Source organism: Phalacrocorax aristotelis, chromosome 6 (assembly GCF_949628215.1).
Source record: "Phalacrocorax aristotelis chromosome 6, bGulAri2.1, whole genome shotgun sequence".
Taxonomy (NCBI): Eukaryota; Metazoa; Chordata; class Aves; order Suliformes; family Phalacrocoracidae; genus Phalacrocorax; species Phalacrocorax aristotelis.
Genome location: NC_134281.1, coordinates 9,425,699 through 9,439,184, shown reverse-complemented (window position 1 = coordinate 9,439,184; position 13,486 = coordinate 9,425,699). Strand labels below are relative to the sequence as shown.

At 42.5% G+C, this 13,486-nt stretch overlaps 1 protein-coding gene across 1 annotated transcript in view; it reads left to right on the top strand.

Annotated features, from left to right (window-relative positions):
* Positions 1-13,486, top strand: part of PTPRG (protein tyrosine phosphatase receptor type G) — a 415,547-nt gene that overhangs the window by 394,531 nt on the left and 7,530 nt on the right. Inside the window, exons 16-25 of the mRNA XM_075095798.1 lie at positions 3,679-3,775; positions 5,451-5,533; positions 5,762-5,896; positions 6,105-6,239; positions 6,646-6,818; positions 7,863-7,998; positions 8,340-8,486; positions 10,321-10,414; positions 11,681-11,757; positions 12,186-12,314. Coding sequence (XP_074951899.1) covers positions 3,679-3,775; positions 5,451-5,533; positions 5,762-5,896; positions 6,105-6,239; positions 6,646-6,818; positions 7,863-7,998; positions 8,340-8,486; positions 10,321-10,414; positions 11,681-11,757; positions 12,186-12,314 — 1,206 coding nt within the window. The remainder of the gene's footprint in view (positions 1-3,678; positions 3,776-5,450; positions 5,534-5,761; positions 5,897-6,104; positions 6,240-6,645; positions 6,819-7,862; positions 7,999-8,339; positions 8,487-10,320; positions 10,415-11,680; positions 11,758-12,185; positions 12,315-13,486) is intronic.

Here is a 13,486-nt window from a genome sequence, read left to right as displayed (position 1 = left end):
AGAACCTTATATTGCCAGCAAGACACTGGAGCGGTTTGATTTTACACTTAAATGGAAATTCTTTGAAGTTTAGAAGAAACTAATCTGTAACTTGTTTCAGAAAGGCAATGAAAACGGGTCGTTAAACCTGGGTGTATCAAATTCCAATTAGCATTAGCATGGACAATATAATTAAAAGGTAAATTAGCCATAATAGCATAGACTAGAACACTTTTTACAGTAACTAACAGTCAATTGAAACCATGTACTTTGGTTTCTTGGGTTGTCAATGATAAGTTGAAAGGACAGAATAAGAGCCTGTATCTATTCATCTTTGGACAGTAATGTGTTCTGCAAAGTTAAACATGAAAAGCAGCAGTGTGCTAGCCAGCCAGCAGTGGAGGAGACTAAGCGGGATTAAGGAAAGCCAAAGAAAAGACTCTAAAGCTGAAAAGTTCGTGGATGAATTATGGATGTGGTGATATGGACACTCTCTGTCCTACTCCAAGGTGCCAGTAGTGGTTTTGTGCTAATTGGAGAGGAGTTTGTTTAGGCTGCAATGAGCAGCCTGGTATCAGACCTGACCTGGTGGCCTGCCTGCAAACTGAAGTTGTAATAATAACATAATCATGGTGATGTTTTAAATGCAAATGAAGGACTTGGTAGCCAGTAAGATTTAGAAATCCCAGGGTGTTCACTGCATAAGCAATAGAAAATGCTGGGGAAGTAAATATGAAATATACATAAATATAGTAAAATGGCGTAATTAGGATGGTGACCTTTTGGAACTTTTACCAGGGTGATATTTATTAACTCCGGGCTGTCCTCTTCTGCCAAAGGGTAAATAACACTCTGAACAGAGGCATAGGTAACAGGCTGCAACTGGTCTTGTCTTCTGGCAGCATTTTGAGCATTGATGAAAGACGACTACCTCGACTTCAATAGCGAAGGGATGTTACTGTCTGATGGGGTGAGCTTGTGGTTTAGTAATTTGCTACTATGATTTGGAGAGATGAAGGTAGGAGGGTAAGAGAGCACGGATAACCACCCTCTGCTCTCAACCTGATCCGTCCGTGTGGCACAGCCAGACATTGTCAGTAGCCCACACAGTGCTGGAGTTCAGGCCCCTTCTTGCTGGATAACTTCAATGGTCCAAAGTGTCCTGGACTGGGAGGCAGGGGGAACAGAGCTGAAGGTGAAATGGCCTTTTATTGTTCTACGTTGATTTTTAATAAGACAAAAACAGTGGAGGTGCATTAGCAAGGGGGAAGGTTTTCTTGAACAGTCTCCTTTTGCTATGCTTTTGCAGTGTGCAGACATAGGAATCCACTATTACAGCAGCTTTCCAGAGTATTAAAAATCATTTAGAATGCTATGTGTTAAGAAAAGCCATTTTCAGATGATCAGCTCTCACAGCGTCAGACCTTCTTTTCCCTTGCTGTGTTTTTCACCATCTTAGCTTAATCTTCCTCTTCTATTAACTTTATATTGGCCAGCTGGGAACATGTACAGTTGAGAAAACAGTCAGCATCAACATAAAAAGGTTAATTAAAATGATTAACCTCACCAACAATTCCCTGATGGAAAAATCCTATAGAATTTAATAGAAAGTGATACATTTACTATGTAGTATTTAAACTGTCAGAGAAAATTCCTTAGCAGGGAGGTAATTCTCTATTAAATTCTATAACTTTTTAGACTATTCTCCGCAGAACCTTATTGGATTCATCTGTATTAAATTCTACAGCATTTGGCATAAATGTTTCAATGCTAATAACTTCTAAAAAGAATTTTGTAGTGATACAGAGATGTAGAGTTTGATGTGAGGCTTTTCAGAAGGGGGCTATTTTTTAGGAGTGACCTACAGTGGTACAGCAGTAATATCATATGGTTTCTAAATGCAAAAAAAAAAAAGTAAAACGAAATTACATTAAGTCAACCTAACATGTAAGTAATGCTGCTTTTCCAGTTATGACTTAGGCTGAACTGATCCTGCCCATTGTGTAATCAGAAGTCCCTTGCTTACTGGAGCTGACAGGCAGAATTAGGGGAAGCGCACATTTTAATGTGGCTTTTTTTATTTCTGTGATAGAAATGGAACTATGAAAATTCTATTAGGGCCAGCTGAGAGTTTTGCGTGATTCCTCTTTGTCTTTGCTCAGCTCATCTCCTTGAATGTGGTATGTTTTTCCCGATGGAGAGGGGGTGCAGAGAGAGAGAAGTAATTGTTATTTGGGAGTGTCATGTGGATATAAAAGCTTTAAAATGTTCAAGGTTTTAGTATACTTTGCACTTTTAAAATGTAAATGCTGGGAAAGATATCAAAATTGCTATGCAAGTCCTCTGTGCAATGTCTGCATAATGCTGATCTCTGTTTCATCTGCTGTTTGTATGGCATTTCTCTTGATAATTTTTCTCTGTCACTTAGCTCGTGATCTCTGTAGCAGCTGTGAGCTCCTAATGACTTTCCCTCTTAGGCAGGTTCTATACTGTTATTTTTAAAGCCTGAAGTACAAAGTAATTTGGCACTTCCCCATATATTCTTGGGGGAAATAGGTTCTGTTTGGTGCATTTTCTGGGACTCACAAAAGATGTGAATAAATATAGTTTCTTCTACAACTTTGTAAACTCAGAACATTGATGTATTTTTCAAAAATGTGTTTTTAAACTAAGAATATTTATACTAGTGATAAAAGGGGGCTTAGCTTTTTCAGGAAGATTGTGGTTAAATAGATACAAAAAATATATACCTTGGAGGTGGTATCACATATGAGTTTTAGTGATTCCGTTTGCAAGAGAGTCTCTGCAGTGTGTAACTCTCTAGGACAGTCTGGCAAGGGGAATAGGTGTTTTTCCCTAGGGTCAGAGAAAAGACCCTCCACTGCCCCATATCAGTACCGTGTATTCTGTTGTTGGGCAGTGTAAGTAAGGGGTGGGTTAAGAATGAAAAAAATCAATGGGAATTAGGTATCTAACCTACAGCCTCAACTAGACAGAAATCTGCATCTCTAGCTTCGTGAACGCCTTGCCAAGCCTGGCCTCTTCCTCCTTTGTAAATGTACATATATGTGGATACAACCTTTTCTCTTTTCCACTGTACTGTGGGCTGTTAATCAGTGTCCAAGCAGTGGTATTTAAAGCGCTTGCTGTTATCTTCAGAGATCTATTTTATTTATATTTTATAAAAGGCATCTCTCTGTAGAGAACTAACAAAAGGTCAGTGCCAAACTTAAATGTCAGAAACCCTGTTTTGAGAGGTTATAAGCAGAGAAGTTGTCCAGCGGTCAAAGGCTTCTGTTGAAGTGGGTTTTGTGCTTAGTTTCTTACATTGCACTGGCCACTCTTGCCTTTGAGGGACTGTCTTCCCTTCCCAAGAGGGGACAGAGTGGGACATCACAGGAGATGCAGTCCGGAAGACAGATGGACTGCTGGTCAGAGGGGACAGTCAGCCCTCAGGGTGCCCAAAGTGCATCAGTCACCAAGTCTGTGGAGAGGAGCATAACCGCACACCAGGGAGCAGCTAACACAGCTCCGTTTAAGCAGACTCTGTCATACAGGACAATACTGAATGACTTGGTGTTCAATCCAGCAATTAAGATATCAGTATTGAAAACATGGTTTCTGTAAGCTGTTGCAAAAGGAGATAAAGCTTACATTTTTTGGACTGACGTTTTCCATTTGAATAATTTTTATGCCTAGGAAGTGCAGCGCTGTACAGCCGACATGAACATCACTGCAGAGCATTCCAACCACCCTGACAACAAGCACAAGAACAGATACATCAACATCCTAGCCTGTAAGTAACCACAGTGAATCAACCCAAAAAGGCACTCTTCTCTTGCGGTGTGCCTGTGTGTGACTGGTAAAGGCAGGTGGCTTCAAGTTACATTATTGCACAGTAATTAGCAAACAAGCGAAAGTGTGGCTGGGAGATCATTTCCCTACTAAAGGCAGTGGACGTTTTGACTTCTCTGGGGCTAGGATTTCACTCCAGCTTTTGTTTAAAAATATTTTGCAGTTTGATGGCCCAAGTGTAGTTTCAGAAGTATCGGTTTGGTATGAAATTTTGTGGGGGAATAACTGGGATAAATTGATGATCAGAGCTCTCCTTCTGCCTGCTAATGTCTGAAAACTGGCCTAAGGGAAGTGCATGGTGGAGCAAAGAGTTTTATTGATGATCCCTGGGATTCCCTTATAATCCCTAAGGTGCTAAATCTTACAGAGTGTATCTGCTGTATTTCAAACTGCTTCAGCTGTGCATATGAATTGGACAAACAGTGATCTTTTTTGCGCAGTGCAGGCTTTGCCTGTATTCCTCTGACAACTGCAAGCCCGGACTGTGCTCTAGAACGCAGATTATTGCAGGTCTGGGATGGAAATGCTGGAACTTTTTGCATATTGTTCTCTCATGTGGAACGATTGGCAGATGCAGCAGTCACTGTGGTTTAGGAACAAAGATGGAGAGCCACTGATAAAAGTTCACAATGTTTGTAAACATTGTAATAAATCTTGAATGGTTTTGATGGCACAGGAAGGAAATGTGTGTCTCTAACAGATTCTCAGAAGTAATCAATGTTCTAGCTGAGGACCAATTCCCAGACCTGTAAAAGACTTGCTGTGTGGCCTTGGGCAAGGAGATTCATTGTGGTTGTCCCAGCTCTGGTTTTAGACATAGGGAGAGAAGTACCACTGGAGGAGAATTGGAGCAGGCACTCCAGTCCTCCAGTCTGCCCCTGGAGGAACATCTCTGTCTTCACTGGTGCTCAAGGAAGGCAACTGAAGCCAGATTCCTCACTCTTAAAGTCAGCCCACATGTCTCATCTCTGCACACGCTGGAAACAGCACCCAGCCCAATGCTGCTGCCTAGGAGTAGGAGAAGGACTGCAATTTTTTTTCTAATTTAAACTGAAGTCGAGCATTTGGGTGGAACAAAAAGAGGAGCTAAGGAGTGTGACCTAAAGTCTATCCTCTTGTTGTGATGAGGTTGGTGAAGGAATGAGGTCATTCACTCAGCTCCCAGAGCCAGTAGAGCTGTCTGAGCCCAGCACCGAGTGGAGAGTAATGAGCTCAGACACTGAGCAAAGCAAAGCCAGCTTCACTGCCTGCAAGAGCTGAGCCGGTGTCTCCGCATGGTGTTACACAGCCCTGTGGGGTGCCCTGGCTCTTTGAATCACACTACACTGTGTGATGTGGATGATCCTAGAGACTGTGCTCCTGAGGCTCCAGTGCCCTTTAAAGAGAAGCTGTCCCAGCACGAACCATGTACTTTAAGGGATGTGAAGCCTGCAGACCTGCTACCATGAGCAGATGACCAAGAACAGGTACCCCTACCTCTGCCTTGACTCCAAACCAAGGCCAATTTCTTCTGTGTATTAATAAGGGCTACTCTGATACCTAGGCAATGGGATGTTTACCTGCAGGGCTACACTGTGTTTTCTTAATGCTTCTCTGCTCTGTTTTTCATCCTGCAGATGATCACAGCAGGGTGAAGCTAAGGCCTTTACCAGGAAAAGATTCTAAGCACAGTGACTACATTAATGCTAATTATGTCGATGTAAGTTGTTTGAATTGTTTTTTTCTTCTCTAACTCTGAATCCTTCCACAAGGAGCAAGTGTTGCAACTTGTGAAGTGGTTGTGTTTTCCAACCTCACCTGATAATTTTGCTACAAATTTCTTACTATTCTGAATGAGAAAGGCACATTTCTCTGTTACCTTTAAAATATTAATATGTCTGCCATGATACTGCTTTCATCTCACTTGGCATTATGGTTTTCTTTGAAGGGTTACAACAAAGCAAAAGCCTACATTGCTACCCAGGGACCTTTAAAGTCCACCTTTGAAGATTTCTGGAGGATGATTTGGGAACAAAATACTGGAATCATTGTCATGATCACAAACCTTGTTGAAAAAGGAAGAGTAAGAGATTTTCTAGTTTGTTAGCAGTTGCTCCTTACCACTTCCCTGAATCACACGGGCAGAATTTGTTTTTAAACATTTTGGGGTAATATATATTTATGTATAATATATAACAAACATAACAGAGGGATACATAGCTAGCCATGACACAAATGTAAAGAAGCAGCTGAAACCCTTAACCAACACACCCAACTATGTCTTTGTTCAGAGAAAATGCGATCAGTACTGGCCGTCAGAGAACAGCGAGGAGTACGGCAACATAATCGTCACGCTGAAGAGCACAAACATACATGCCTGCTACACTGTGCGCCGCTTCACAGTCAGGAACACAAAGGTGAAAAAGGTGAGTAAAGCCTTCACTGTTCTCATCCAGATGCCTTCTGGCTCCTGTAGGATGCAAGGCACCCAGGAGCAAAACTCAGCATTTGCATACGCAACTTGAAGTAGCAGGTGGATGGGAAATAAATAAGCAAAGTCAGGATTACAAGGAACCTGATGAAAGGTTTAGTCTGTATTTCTTTTTCTCAAGTTCACTGCTGCTTTGGTGTCACAGTTATTGCTGTTATTACCTGTATCCACATGTATTTTTCCTTGAACTCTGTCTCCACCTAGCAGAAGGCAGAGCTGCAGAAGATTTCTTCTGTTAGAGTCCAGCGCTTTTTTAGCTGAGCAAGCCAGTAGGATCGAATATCTTTCTATGCTTCTCTTCCCTAATTTTTCTCTTCTTTCTGCACACACTTTGCACGCAGGGTCAGAAGGGAAACCCCAAAGGGCGGCAGAACGAGAGAACGGTTATTCAGTATCACTACACTCAGTGGCCTGACATGGGTGTGCCGGAGTACGCTCTGCCTGTGCTAACCTTCGTTAGGAGATCCTCCGCAGCCAGAACCCCGGACATGGGACCAGTGGTGGTGCACTGCAGGTACGATGGGTGTGATTAACTACTTCAGGGCAAGCATACTTAGTGCACCACGTGTGCTCTTACATGCCAGCTAAGACAAACGCCACAAGTTATTAACACAGAAGGAGAGTACCAGCCCCATGGAGTGCAGGTAGACATGAGCTTGCTTTGCCTATGTCTTAAGACAGCTCCAATGCTAAAGCTTCCCAGTTGCATTAGCAAAACCCTCTGTCATGATACTGAGTTGCTGCACATTGCACTGATGTGGTTGTGCAGTTCCTTGTTCGAAACTTGTTTGTAGCTTGCCCATTCAGTGCATAAGCAAGGCAGGATTACCTCTGCTGGCAACCAACCATGTGAATAGACGGACACCCAGGCACACAATTGCTGCCAAACCACACTTATATTCACCAGCACTTGCAGCTGACAGAGGATTTCCCTTAAATGAGTTAAGGGATGTGGTCTTCATCACTGTGTGTGAGGGGGCTGTACAGCACCATAGCAAAGAGGAGAAGATGATGGGGGTTAGAGCTCCTTCCTGAGCAGAAATTGAGAAGCTCTGAAGAGTTCCCCTCTCCACCTTCTCTGCTGGGCTCAGGACCATCCTCCTCGCCTTCAAGGAGTCCTGCCTCCGCAGGATTAGCCCCCCTCTTATGCCTTTCCATAGTGCTGGTACGACTTGCATTTCCAGAGCAGGATTACAGCTCCACTGTGAAGCTTAAACCATACCTCAAGACTGAAGCCAACCAGGGCAGCCCCACAGTGTGGAGCAACCTTGGTGGTCCAGGATAGCAGCAGTTTGGCATAGGGTGGATCTCTGTACAGCTTTTTCTAGCCAACACCAGTAACAAAAGCGGTGCAGACAGGACAGCCAAGTGTCAGATTGGGACGCTTCTGGTAAAATTCCCAGAAACTCAAAATATTTTGTTTAGAAACTTTCATGGTTGGGGCTAGCAGGGAAATGAAAGTCTGTGAACAGGACTATTTGCTTAATTCTGTTCTGCGGTTGTGAACATTTACTTTGGTCCGGCTGTATTTCATGGGTTTCTCTTATGTCTTCTATAGTGCTGGTGTTGGGAGAACTGGTACCTACATTGTGATAGACAGTATGCTGCAACAGATAAAAGACAAAAGCACAGTTAATGTCCTGGGTTTCCTGAAACATATCAGGACACAGCGCAACTACCTCGTCCAGACAGAGGTAAAGATTGCAGTGGGGTTGAATTTAAAGCCATATTCATTTTTATGTTGTAATCAAAAAGAAAATGGATTTTTCAGTTATATCCCTGTGAAAACTGAATATACCACCAGGCATTTTTTGCCCTGGAATGTCTCTCTTTTTCTAGACAAGAAACTTCAGATGTTGTGTTTCACTTACTCAGTTGTATGTGCTACACTTGTAAATGTTTATTCTGGATTTGGCAGTATTTGCCTGGGTGGCTTGTTTTGCACACCCTTTCCTTTCGTGTGCTCTACCCCTCAGTTAAAATCAGCTGTTTAGTTTATTCCAAGCGCCTACGTGACATGCTGTTGTTTTTCTAGGAGCAGTACATTTTTATTCATGATGCCTTGTTGGAAGCCATCCTTGGGAAGGAGACTGAAGTATCTGCAAACCAGCTGCATAGTTATGTTAACAGCATCCTCATACCTGGCATAGGAGGGAAGACACGACTAGAAAAACAGTTCAAGGTAAGGCTTATCACTGACATCCAGAGGGACTTAATTTCCCTACTGTCTTTTGTATGGCCTGTCTTCACTGTCAGTTGTCATAGATAAGGTACCAAACAAGAACACTTGATTAGCACAGCATCTTGAGAAGTTTGGTCCTCAGTCTTAGCTACACTGCTGGAAATCAGCACTAACACTCTTAAAGTCAGAGGTGAGAAGGGGGACATGGACCCTGGTTTGGAGTGTGCTGCTGGTCTCCCTGTTTCCCAAGGGGACTTGGATTTTCCTGAGTCTGTGGTTAGCTTGGCTGGAAGTCTTCCTCCAAATTGTGGCTTTCATGCATATATATGGAGAAAGACACAAAATTAGGTTCTTAGCACCACCTACTATTTCAGCTCTGGAGAAAGAATTACAAATGTTTTAAGACCAGGAAACACAATATGCCTTTCTCATTGCTAATAACTAAGCTTGCTGCTTTTCCCTGCTGTGCCATAGCTGCTTTCATCCTGGCCAAAGTAATTTTTTTTTTTTTGCCCAGATCTCCTATTTGAAACCTAAGATTTTCTGATTGCATTTTATTTGAATGCATTTAGAAGTATTTTGTGAGACTATGTATCATAAGAAGATTATACGTGACATCTGTTTTCACAGCTAAACTCACTCAGTTAATAACTACCTAAGGAACTGAAACTGTTAAATCATACCAGGTGCCAAGCTATTCAAAAAAAGAACAGGCTCTTCTCTGAATTTGCTTGTAGAAATCTCAGTACTTCTCCATCAGTCAAGACATTCCAGATGCTTAATTACTAAGTTAAAGAAACAAGCGCGAGTGCACACACACGCACACAAAATGCAGCAGGAGAAAATATTTCTTATTAATAAAAAGTGTTGTACTTTTAGAAACAGTACTAAATTATAGGTATAAAGATGTTTTCTGATGACTCATGGCAAAGTTTCAAAAACTTAAGTGCCATTTTCAGAAATTACTTTCTCTGCCAACCTTTCACAGGTATTTAGAAACCCCATAGCTTCTAATGGGGCTTCTGCCAGTACATAGATGAGTTGAGTGCTATCTCGTTTAGAGTGCATTTGAAACTGGGACGTGACAAGCAGCAATTATTAAATCTTTTTCTCGTTTCTGCCGCTACCACAGAACAGGCAGAAAATAACTTGTGCTCATGCCCCAGTACAGTACCTTACATTCAACCATCTCAGAGTAAGATTGCGCTGAGTAATGAGTTGCTAGTGCCGGAGATGAAAAAGCCACTTTTACCCTCTTTGCTCTGGTAGAGTTTCCACACACACTTGGGGAACATTCAAATACAAATATCCCTCCCTGAGTTTTCTTTGTGCCTCATAAGCAGCCCAGAGTGAACTTGGCAGACCAGAGAATGTAACCCGTGGCCTCAGTTCTCAGATGCCAGCGTGGTGGGTTCCCCCAAGGCCAGAAAAAGACCTGCTACAGGAATGATCTGGCTTTTGTTTTAGAAGAAAACATAAAGTTTTGTTGTTGTTTTACTTTGCTAGCTTTTCTTCCTTGTGACTGCTTCTGACTGAATATATCTGCAAGTCTTTGAAATATATTCTCAAAGATAAACGTAGTGTTCTGTGAAAATACATTTTGATGGAACTTCATTTTCAGGATGTTTCGGAGCTGAGAGTTGCAGAGATCTTTTTATCCATTAAACATGTTGTATGAAAAGGATGGTTTCCATTGGCATCTTGAGTACTTTAAACAAGTTTAACAATGCAGTTTATTCTTCTACTGATGCATCTTTGCAGGAGTTGGCAAAGAAACCTCCTCTTTTCATTTAGAGCGCTGTGAGGACTGACTTACCACTTTATTCTCTTTCAGCTGGTTACACAGTGTAATGCAAAATACGTGGAATGCTTCAGTGCTCAGAAAGACTGCAACAAAGAGAAGAACAGGAACTCATCAGTTGTGCCATGTAAGATCACATCTTTGGTTTGATTACTGCCTAGCATAACTTTTTGTACTGAATTCTCCCGGTGTTATGCATGAAAAGGCATAGCCACTAGGAAGGAGAAATGTAATCTTTTGTTCAGACCAAGTTGTCTTGTCTTTCAGAATTACCCTGTGAAACTGAACAAAAGAAAATAGTTACAGTGTCAGCCAGATATACCGTCCAAGTGAAATGTTAATTTGAAGTGCTTAAGAATTTGAATAATTAGGTAGAGGATAAATCTATGAATACTGAGAGAATTACTTCGATACCATTCGCAGCTCAGCTGAGGTCTCCCAGTGTGATTGGCACAAGTTGTAATTCAGCTGCTACACTCAATTTCTGCATATGAGTCTTGCCCAGATTTGAGGGTATTTAGTACACAAGGACAGATATCCACAGTCAGTAATATGAATGGTGGCTAAGCAGTATGAATTTGCACCAGACCAAGAACGGGCACAATGTCATTCCCATCACATTTCCTAGAGTATGGGACATACAGGACAGATGACGGCCAAGCTAGCACAAAGTAATAATGGTGCAGATACGGTCCATCAGGAAGTTTGTTCATAAAAAGGGAAGTCATCAGGATATATCTTAGAAACAAATGCGGACAGGGCAGAAACGGTCTGTATGACTCGCACTTTGTGTCACGTAGCTGCAGTGATTTCAGTTTGGCGCTTGGGGCCTGTCCGTTCGTTTGAGGGTGTTGTTGAACCCAGCCCTCAAACACGGAGAAGTGTAGATCTGCTGAAGAGCACACACGCACTTCTGGGTGGTTACCTGTTAGGGAAGGTTTTGTCTCTGGAGGTTCTCTCACCCTCCAGCTGGGAGGAGGGAGTGATGGCAGTGCTATGGAGTGGTAGGGAAAACAAAATAAATCAGCTGGGTTTGTGTGCTGCTGGAGACAAATGGAGCACTACAGTCAAGAATTACCTGAAATCCCCTGTTATCACTGCATATACTGTTATTTGGTAATTCAGCCTGCTGTGAAAATCTTTGCTATAGTAAAATTTGATTCCTGAAATTACTTTGTCCTTGTGGGAATATTGTGCAACATTCTCTTTTATATCCTGTGTTAGCAGGCAATGCTTTAACGCAGTTAAAGTGCTGGCCTGCTCCTGTGGGAGATGGGAGCTGCACAGTGTTTGGTTTGTTAACGTTGGAGAAATTCTTACTTTTTGCATTGGGCCATGACCAACCTTTGATCTTTTTTTTTCTCTCTATGTGTTTTTTTTTTCAATCTTATAGCTGAGCGTGCTAGAGTGGGCTTGGCACCACTGCCTGGAATGAAGGGAACAGATTACATTAATGCCTCTTATATCATGGTGAGGAAGCCAACACCTAATTACAAAGTAAAATCAATTCGAAGGTGCTAAATACCAGATGCCTATAATTGTCTTAATTCTGTATGTAATGGCTGTGTATTAACAGATGAGATTTTAACACCTTCCCCATAATGTAAAGCTATTAACTGTGTTTTATTAAAGATTGTTGCCTAAAAAAATTAAATACAAGATGCATTTAGATGGAATGTGTATTTTCATGAGATACAGTCAAATAAATACTGGGATTTAGAGTAAATGAAAACAACAGGGACTCTGCAGAATGGAAATGGAGTTATAAAATTATAGTCTGTGTGAAAATATTGTGGAATAAAATTAAATAGGGTCATTATGTGTCCCCGAAGATGAAATTAATACTTTAAAAGTATTGAAGGCAGTAAGTAACTGTGTGGTTTGTTTTTCTGCAAAAGGGCTACTACAGGAGTAACGAGTTCATCATAACCCAACATCCGCTGCCACACACAACTAAAGATTTCTGGCGAATGATCTGGGATCACAATGCACAGATCATCGTCATGCTGCCAGACAACCAGAGCCTGGTGAGTCGAGCGTGTCCGTCCCTGCATGGTACTGCAGTCACTTAGCCCGGCTGGGCACCAGCGTAGGGTCACTTAGTTGTATGCTGTGGCTATTTTCTGGTTGAAAACAAAGCCAATTTTTGAGCCACCTTCTCAAACTTTGCCGTAAGCTTGTTATAAAAAGACAAGTTCCACAATGTGGGGCTTGGTTTTTTGCTCTCCCCTTCTGCCTTCGCCCCTGGGAAAGACATGCTGAGCTGGATGGACCACAGTGCTCACAGACAGTGTGCTGGTGATGGCGACCTCTGCGAAGCTCCTGAGGGCTGCCTGGCTGGTGTGAGGCAAGGCGCTGAGGTTACTGAGTGGCCAGGGCCACCCAGTTGAGGCCTTTGAGAGGAGCAGAAATATGAAGCAGGGAAAGTAGGGTAGTTGCTTGTTTGCCCAGGCGGCTTAAGGCTCGGGTCATGCAAGACAACAGCTGTGGATATTTTTGATGAAATTTAAAAGCAAACATTTATGTTAACAGAAGTGGAAATAATGAGAGAGAGGAGACACAGGTGAAGTGCTAATCACTACTTCCAGATTTATTAGCACGTCTCAAGAGGGCACGTTGAAAAGGATTAAGAACTAAATGGTTCGTTTTTCATGCACGCATCACTGAGGTGAATAGACGATTGTAGCTGAGAGTGGGAGAGAAACCACCTTCATTACAGCAGGAAAAGAGCAGTCATGAGGGGCTACTAAAGAGGCAACAGTCGATATGCTTCCTGTGTGCGGCACAATGAAAGGGATTGCAGGCACTGCAAGGCGAAGAGCGTTCAGAGAAATCCAATCGAATCAGAAAGCACTAATGAAATGGAAGTGTGTCAGGTGGAAATGAAGAGGCTGATCTTGTCTTTACAAGTACATGAAATAGCTCTGCAGAACAATAGTGATTAAAGGGTAAAGGAGGAACGCTGGACTTGGCCCCATCCTTTGCAAGGATGCCTGGTCCCTGCTTTCACCTTCACTGTTCCCGGGGTGGAGGCTGGCCAGCAGGGCAGTAGCATCTGTGCATTGACTCTGTGTTTGGTGTGGGTTGTTGGCTGGCAAGGAGGGGTGGCATGGGACCGAGACTGGCACGATGCTGCAAGTGTAATGCCAAAGGACGAGATGATAATGCACGCTACTGCTGCACAAGGACCAGTCAGTTG